A 9689-nucleotide genomic window follows, 5' to 3' on the forward strand; every position below is an offset into this window, starting at 1 on the left:
TTTCCTCTTTCCAATCAATCATCTTTGTCATCGCTATTCGTGTACTTTGGTTGAGTTTTCCTCCTTCTCGTGCTTCCTCTTCCTCCTTTTCCACTTTTTATTTTTATTTTCATTTTAACGGATTCCGATTCGGAATTTCCATCCTCGTCTCCTCCGTCTGAAAATTAAAAAAAATCCAAAATAAATAAAATTCAACGAACAAAAATCCTTTTTTAAGGGATTCTCTCATCATCACCTTTATCCTCATCCGTTTCCGCATCCTGTTCCAATCTTTGTCTCGCGTTCGTAAAAACGGATTGAAGGACGATTGAATCTTCGTGTATGAGAGAAGGTTCTTCGTTGTATATTTGAGCATTTTTACACATTTGAGTAAAATCCTTTTCCAAATCGTCAAAATCCGAATACTGAAACAACAATGACAAGAGTCAGAATGAAACTTTTCCCCCCTTTTTTTCCCACCACCTCTTCCCCCCAGCTTACTTTTTCATCTTCTATCCTGTTAAATATTTTCTTTTTATCCAAAGGTTTTTTTATTATGTCGTAATAATCCGGTAATTTATTTTTAGAAGGTAATTTCATGAAAGGTTCGCTGAGAATTTTCTTCCATCGCTAAAATTAAAACCAACAAAAAAGTTAAACACGAGAGAGAGAGGAAGAGGTCATTAGGTCAATGATTGATTACCTTTCTTTCCGCTTCTAATTTTTGCTGTTTCTCAAGTTTTTCAGTTGCTCTTGCTTCTCTCAAACCTTGATGTTTGATTCGTTTGTACGCTTTTACATTGTCGGCAGTTTCTAACGTGGTATCGCGACGCGTACAAGATATAATCTAAAAGACAAGCTATAAATTAAAAAGAAATTTGCAAAAAATTTGTTTAAATTTAATGAAAAATAATTTAACTAACTTCGCTTTTTAACTGCCTTTGAAAATTTAAAAGTCTCAATGATCTCAACTCGATTTCGAAGCTCGAAGTTTTAAATTTTCAGCCATCAAAGTTGGTAAATTGTTAAGTACGTGGATTCTCATTGCGATCCGAGCTGCTTTCCTACAAAGTGGATGCAAAGCAAAATGTTAATCGCCACGAAATGTCACGTGATAAAAATTCTAACAGCTAATAATGCCAATTATACCTGTTTTCTCTTTCTTGAAGAATTGTGAGAGGATCTAATCCCATGGGTTTAGGTATTGCAGGGACTCGATTTTGTTTGGCCGGCGTTTGACCGGGCTGGGGTACGGCCGTCGTCGTTCCAGGTCGCACGGTCGTGGGAGGAAGAGATCCGTGTTGAGGTTAAACGATACCTCCAGGTCCTGAAATATTAAAATTATTAGATTTCTTATGGGATCCTCTTGTTTTCCAAGCATTTCTTAAATTCCATGCAAAATATATGAAAAAAAATGTACTTGAAATGCGGCCAATATGAAAACATACCATAATAAACCATAGGGTAAACCTTGCCACATTTTAATATCATCATTTTCTCCTGATCTAAGATAAGTCCAAACATCATGGAAATAATAAATGGCGCCAAATAATCATTTTCCTTTTTTCATAAAACTCTTTAGTTTTAGGAGCAAAAAACTGGTCCAATGCAGTTTTGACCTCATTGTCGTTTTGGAATTTTAGTCCGTTCAAAAAATTTTTTAGAGATCGGAAAAAATGATAATTATTTGGAGCTAGTTTGGGACAATATGGAGGGTGCAGCAAAACATCCCAGCCTAGCTCCAGTAGTTTTTGTCCAGTGGCTAAAGATGAGGAGGGCCTGGCATTAGTGTGGTGAAAGACAATTCCTTTGCTACTGGCTAGCTCCGATCATTTTTCTTGGATGGTATCATTTAAATTTGTCAATTGTCGAATGTAAACCTCTGAATTTATGGTCTGACTTCCTGGCAGCAGCTCAAAGTTGACTATGCCTTTGAAATCCCACCAAAATGATAACAATAACTTTTTTGGTGAATGTCAGCCTTAGAAGTTCTAAGGTGCCTGTTTCCTTGCCTAGACCAGGATCTTTTTCTCAAAAAGTCATCATAAACAAACCCACTTTTCATCTCCGGTGACCATTCTTTCAAAAAAGGGTCATTCGCATTGCATTTAAGAAGCATATCGCAAAGACCCATCAAGCTTCTTTTGGGATCCAAGACGCCGCAGACGGTTTTTGACGCACGTATGTGACTCATCTAGCTTCTTTACAATGTCCTTAGTCGAACTATGCCGATCATAATCAATGAGGGCCTTTATTTGCTCATCTTTAACCTCCAATTGGCGCCCGGAGCGCTCCTCATTTTTCAAAGGATAATCTCCAGAACGGAATTTCGCAAACCAGTTTTGACACTGCCGTTCTATTGAGGCTTCATCACCCTACACGCCCCACAACTTTTTATTGGCTTGTGAAGCATTAACACCCTTTCAGAAATAAAAAAGCAAAATATGAAGGAAATGCTCGCTTTGGCTCCCCATGTTTAAATGTCTTTTGCTCGCGCACTATTTAAGATTTGAATGAAATTTTGGTACTGAATGTTACAGAAGGAACCAAGTAATAACATACCAAAAGTTCATGTTTGTACATAAACGTAAACGTACTCAAAAAACCGGACAAACTATCTGTTGGTAAAATGCGCAGTTACTTACTTGTCAAACCAATAATTTACATAAAACAAATTATTTAACGAAAATATCCATGTATTGGCTACGTTAAAAGCTTCCATGTTTTTATAAGTTCCACGTTAAAGTGAAATACATTTTTCTAATGACACTTTATTTACCATCGATATAATTAAGTTTAAATTGATGTCTATGGTTGTTCACATATTACTTTTATTTTTACTATTTCCCATTGTGAGTTATTTTTCCTGTATTAATTTCAAATAAAATTTGTTTTTAAAGAAATTACAAAATGCACGGGAGAGTCAAAATAAGAACGACAGAAGAACAAAAAGAAATCGCAAGGCCAGAGAAACAGAAAAAGGCAATAGAATTTAAAAAAATAATGAATCAAATATTAAAAAAACGTTCTTCACAAATGCACGACGAAGAAGGTTTAAATATCCACCGGTAATTTATTACAGGAAATCCGGATATAATAACATTATGGAATTATTGAAGAGAAATATTTTTGTCGTTGACAAACGACGAGGACTTGGAGAGTTATCAAAAACTATTGGAAAAAGATTTACAATTGACAGAACAGTGCCTGAGAGTAAATCCAAAATCCTATGGTAGTTGGCATCTTAGAATAAGGATCTTGGACAATTTACCCAAACCTGATTGGAACAAAGAATTAAACCTTTGCACAAAATATCTTCAATTAGACTAAAGAAATTTTCACTTTTGGGATTATCATAGGATAGTCGCAGAAAGATCAAATGTTTCTCATTTATCTGAATATGAATTCACTCTAACATGAATACTGTATTAAATTATGTATGTATATGTACATGTGTAATTATGGGAGGCAGGACCGAAAGTGATACTTCAGGAATACCTCCCACATGGTTGAGGGGAGTATCCCAATTGGGTAAAGTGGATCTCTGCAACGGCCTATGCCAGAGGGGAATCTGCTCTCTCGGCTTTGAGAGAAGGGTTGAGGTTGAGGCTGAAATGGGAGTCATACTCCTGCGACTGCCCCTACTTCCCAGGAAAAAGCGTAGCAAAGCACATCCAGGAGTTTTAGTTGGGTAGTGACTTCGTCTGAGTCCCCCAACACTCTTCCTGCTACCAGGTGGGGAGAGTTTAGTGCGAAATGCTGAATTTCTCCTGGGTTAACAAAAAAAAATTTGAAACGTAAAATAATATTAATAATAATAATTTTTTTTTTATTATTAGAATCTATAAAATTTATAGCAATTACGGAAAGATGGAGGAAGAGGATTACGACAAATAGAAGCAGCATACCAGAATGCCATTATTGGAATGGGAAAATACATAGAATCCCATCAAGAGGACCTTATCTTAGCCCAAGTTATACATGTGGAAGAAAAAATTACAAAAAAAGGAGTTCTGAAAAGGGCAAAACAAATCGTCAAAGAAAATAAAGAAAACGAGATAATGGAAGAAGGGCAACTTGCAACTTATGATAGCAAAGCCGAATCTTAGAAGAAATTATGTCAATATCTCCATTGGAGTATATGCCGAGAATATGGAATGGATGGATTACCCAAAGAGTGGTACAATCACATTCCAAGCCTGGTTACGACAGTAGGTCCATGCACAGTTCTGTATGATCAACAAATCCACACTCTCAACTTATTAAATTAATTTTTAATAATTTTATTTAGTGATTTAGTTATAAGAAGTTATGTATGTATCAAAAGTTTTGTAATTTAGTATAATTTATTGTATTATAATTATTTTTGTTAATATTAATTATTTGTTTTTTATTTTGTACTCCTTATTTTAAGTGCGAATCCATTGATTGAAAAATATTTTACCCTTTACCTCCTTGGATCTTATGTTTTACGGATACATCGGAAAAATAATGTCCGATTAAAAATTAAGTTAAAAATGACCGCGAAAATCCAACGTTTACGATTTATTCTAAAGTAGGTCGACCTTGAATACAAGGCCATTGGTTTTACATTTCGATTTTGTGAAATTTTTCATGGTCATGATTTTTCAACCAAGGTCGACCTTGAAATCAAGGCCACCAGTTTTAAAATTTAATTTTGTAAAAATTTTTCATGGTCACGTTTTTGCATTCAAGGTCGACCTTGTATATTTTACCTGACACACATTTTATTTTAAGCGGGAATCCATTGTTTAAATTTTAGTTTTTTTCGGAATTTCACCGTTTAAATTTTATTTTTTTCTATACCTCCTTGGGTATTATGTTTTACGGATACATCAGAGTAAATTTTTCGATGTTTTTAGTGTAAAATGACCTTTTAAGGCGGGAATCTGAACTCCCTTTTCAGATTATTTAAGTTTATACTGTTCATACATTAAAGGTTCATGAGGGAAATTATAAAAGGATGAAATAGTAAAAAAATTAAGTATTGAAGTAGTTTTAAGAAAAAAGTTTATTTTTTTACTACATAAAAAATATACATAATAAAAAATACATAAAAAAAAATTCACTCCTAAAGATAATGATGACTGATTCATAATTGTAATAGAGCAAATGAAAACAAGATAAAGACAGAACCAAAACAAATTTTGTTTTACTGTCGACCTCAGTCTGCTCTTGACAAGGTTGTGAATTTCACTTCTCCTGTTCCTGGACACTTTATAGATGTCTTCCATTGAAGCCTAGTACAAGAGATGACTCGTTCCCATTGAATAAGATGGTCTCAATGAGACTTACAAGAATTGTTGTTATAATAATACGAAACCTATCCATCAGGCATGCATCATCACTGATATTCAGGCATTTATCTCTTAGAGGTTGGTTAGGAACCTGAAATAACTTTTGATACATACATAACTTCTTATAACTAAATCACTAAATAAAATTATTAAAAATTAATTTAATAAGTTGACATGATGTAAACGCATGTCAACTTATTCAATTTTAATTATTATTATTATTATGGTCACTCTTAAACACGACAAGGCTCTTATTTGTCGGGGTTTTTAAGCATTTATCCCAGGTTTCTGCCCGATTCCTTTGGGACAAATACTCGAATTTCGGTGGTGCTATTTATAACATTTTCCGAAGAATGTGGGCCGTCCCACATAGTGCGATTTCCTGGATGGTTTCTTCTTTTAGGTTCTTCAAAATCTTCTTTAAATTTCCTTTCATTGAATGTGGTGGCATGGCTCCCAATGCTCCCACGATGACCGGAATCGTTTCTGTTTTTGTTCCCCACATCCTGGCTATTTCAATTTCCAAATTTCTATATTTCAGCTTTTTGTCTGCTTCTTTGGCTGTGGTGTTTTTTTCTGTCGGCACGGATACCTCAATTAATTTACACCATTTTTCCGCATTATGCCTGGTTTTCCGCATTGTGCCACTCCTTGGGTAATCCATCCATTCCATATTCTCGGCATATATTCCAATGGAGATATTGACATATTTTATTGTGCCTTTCTAAGTATTCATGTTTTGCCAGTATCGGACAACCGGAAATTAAATGATCGATGGTTTCCGATTGTGATTGGCAAATTCGGCACTTGTCATCTTGGCGGACTTTGAGAATTACTTTCTCATAGTTATGGGTCCGCAATGCCTGATCTTGAGCCGCTGTAATAAACGCTTCCGTTTCAATTTTAAGTTTTCCACGCCGTAGCCAATTGTGCGTGCTCTTCTTATTAATATCTTCGGCATTTATTCTTTTCAGATTTTGCCCATGCAACTTTTTCTGTTCCCATTTGCCTTTTAATTTCTTCTGAGACTGGGCTTTGCTATCATATTATTATTATTATTATTATTATTATTATTATTATTATTATTATTATTATTATTATTATTATTAATATTATTATTACTATTAAATACATAAAAAAAAAATTGTACGAATTAATAAGTTTAAATTGACTGATTAATAAATAAATAAATAAATAATAATTTTATTAAAAACACATTTCGAATTAATAAATAATAGTCAATGCCGCCTTTATTTATTTTATTAATAATAATAATAATAATAATAATAATAACAATAATGATGGATTGTATGTGTGTGTGTGTGTCTTAATTAAATAAAATCGATTGCTTATATAATAAATAAATGAAAGTTGTTATTGTTGTTTTCTTTTGACGTGTTAAACGTGAGAGTGAAATGTGGGGAAGGAAGGATAATCCATATGGGGTTTAGTGTATCGATCAATAATAAATAATTAATTAATTAATAAATAACAATTAATAACAATTTAATGAGGACAAATTAAAAAATAAAACAGGTATTAAGTGTGAGACACCGTTATTTTTTTTTATTATTTTTATTATTATTATTATTTTTTTAATATTATTATTATTATTATTATTATTCGATGCCGAGTCATTTTTTATTTTTCATTATTATTATTATTATTTAAACGAACAAAAAAGAAAAAAACATAAAACATAAAAAATAAATAAATAAATTTTAATTATTTTATCTTTTACTATTCAAGCAATTTTATTTATTAATTTATTATCGTGTAGTAGTAGTAGTAGTAATAATAATAATAATAATAATAACTAATTTATTTATTTATTTATTTTTTCACCTATTTAACCTCGTAAAAATGTAACAATAATAATAATAATAATAAGTTTTAAATTAAAAAATAATTAATTTTATATGTACATAATTTTTTAATTTGAATTTGAAAAAAAAAAAAAAAACTCATCGATAAAATTTATTATTATCATTATTATTATTATTTATTTATTTATTTACTTTCTTTCGCTTTTAAAAATTACATTAAATAATTAATTATTTTATGTATTATATATGAGAAATATTTAATAAATAATTTTAAGCTCAATTAATGTATTATTAATAATAATCTAAACGGCGGCGGCGGCGGCGACCGAAAACATAAAAAAAAAAAAAAAAGAAAAAATTATTAAGTTTTAATTTATTTTTATATATATGTAAAAAAAATTATTATTATTATTTTTTTATATATATTCGATACGAAAATTTAATTAAAATCCATAATAATAATAATAATAATAATAATAGTATTGATAATAATAATAATATTAATAATAATAAAACTTATGGATAGATAAAAAAAATTGACAGTTATCTTATTGACAGTTATTATTAACTGATGTATCATTTAATCGTATATACCTGACTTATGTTTTCGCGAACGTAATGATAATAATAATAATAATAACAATAATAATAATAATCACACATATACGTTAAAACGATTTTTATTGCCAATGATAATAATACTAATAATAAAAAAAAAAAACAAAACGAAATTTGTCAAAACTGATAACTTCTGATCGTATAACAGTACAATTTAAAATTGATATTTAAACTATTTTTTATTTATTTATTTATTTAATTAATTAATTAATTAATAAAAAAAAAATCTGATCATATTTTTTTTTTTGTTTAAAGCGGCACCGACCAGATTATATATATATATAAAAATGATTATTATTATTATTATTTATTTATTTATTTATTTATTTAGCCAGAGATAAAAATTTACACTAAAAAAAGCTATTTAATAATTTTTTTTTTTTTTTATTAAATTTAAAATTTAAAACTACTAAAATCTATTTTTTTAAAAAATATCGAGAAGAAAAAATTTTTAATAAATTTTTTTTTTATTTTTTATTTTTCGCTTGGTCACAATACCTAAATAATAATAATAATAATAATAATAATAAATTAAAATAAATAGAAATTATTATTATTAATATTTTTTTAAAATTCAGAAAGTGTGAAAATTGTTTGAGGCATCCGTCAACAACAATAACAATAACAAAATAAAATCAAATTAAAAAAAAAAAATAATAATAATTATTATTATCATTATCATCATCACCATCAGTATTATTAATTAAATAATAATTACGTATAAAATAAATAAATAAATAAATAATAATAATTTTTTTGTTGTTATTTGTAATTCATTCTTTTTTCTTTCATCCACCGGTTTCATTTATTATTATTATCATTATTATTATCCTATGTATATAAATGATTATTATTATTATTATTACGTAATAAAAATCGTTTTTTAATTAATTAATTTAATATTATTATTATTATTAATAATTTTGTCGCCAATTTATAATTACAAACCGTGTACAATAATTTAAAAAAAAAACAAATTTTTTTAAACAAAAAGTTAATTAATTAATTATTATTTATTTATTTATTTATTAATTCACAACCTGAATCATTTATTTATTTACTTATTAACAATTGATTTTTTTTGTTTATTTTTTATTATTATTATTATTATTTTAAAATTTACATAATAAAAATTTGTTTTTTTTTCTTTTATATTACAATTAAATTTTTTTTCTTCCCCTTTTAAAATAAAACAATTAATTAATAAATTAATTAATAATAATAATAATAATAATAATAATTAATAATTTTTTAATTAATCAAGCTCGTCGAATATATCGAGAGTTTAAAATTAAATCAAATAATAATAATAATAATAATAAAAATGAATTAAAGGAACATATAAACTGTGTAGTTTGAATTGGATATGTATTAGCATCGTATATATATATATATAAATAATTAAATTAAAAATTATTATTATTATTAATAATACCATTATTATTATTATCACGTCGAATTATTTTTATTAACAATAAATTAATACATAAAATTTTCATTTATTTATTTATTTTTTTTGGCTATATTAAAAAAAAAAAAAAAACGTTTTATGTTAAAAATGGGCGTCGCAAAAAAATTAAAATAAATTATTTAAATAATTATCATTATTATTATTATTGACTTAAAGTCGAGGAAATAATTTTTGATGCTCATTTATTATTACTATTATTATTTTTATTATTATTATTATTATTATTATTATTATTATTATTATTATTATTATTATTATTACTCTCTTAATTTATTTATTAATAATGCCGAAAATAATTCAGTAATTAATTAATAATAATAATACTCGAATTAATTAAAATACGAAAAAAAATTTTTTTTAATTTTTTTTTTTAAACGACATTTTTACCGTTTTTTATTTTTTTTCAGTGCCGTAGGTATACATTTGTGTAAATCGATGTTACCAACGTGATCACAATAAAAAATAAAATAAATAAAT

At 27.8% G+C, this 9689-nt stretch overlaps 1 protein-coding gene across 1 annotated transcript; it reads right to left on the reverse strand.

Annotated features, from left to right (window-relative positions):
• Positions 1-14: 14 nt before the first annotated feature.
• Positions 15-579, reverse strand: Phum_PHUM020550 (uncharacterized protein; the record flags this gene model as incomplete). The annotated part of the gene is made up of 3 exons (XM_002422841.1): positions 15-157; positions 236-404; positions 481-579. The coding sequence occupies 3 exons, from the start codon at positions 577-579 to the stop codon at positions 15-17; spliced, it is 411 nt and encodes a 136-aa protein (XP_002422886.1).
• Between the last annotated feature and the right edge of the window lie 9110 nt (positions 580-9689).

This window comes from Pediculus humanus, genomic scaffold (assembly GCF_000006295.1).
Source record: "Pediculus humanus corporis 1103172107373 genomic scaffold, whole genome shotgun sequence".
Taxonomy (NCBI): domain Eukaryota; kingdom Metazoa; phylum Arthropoda; class Insecta; order Psocodea; family Pediculidae; genus Pediculus; species Pediculus humanus.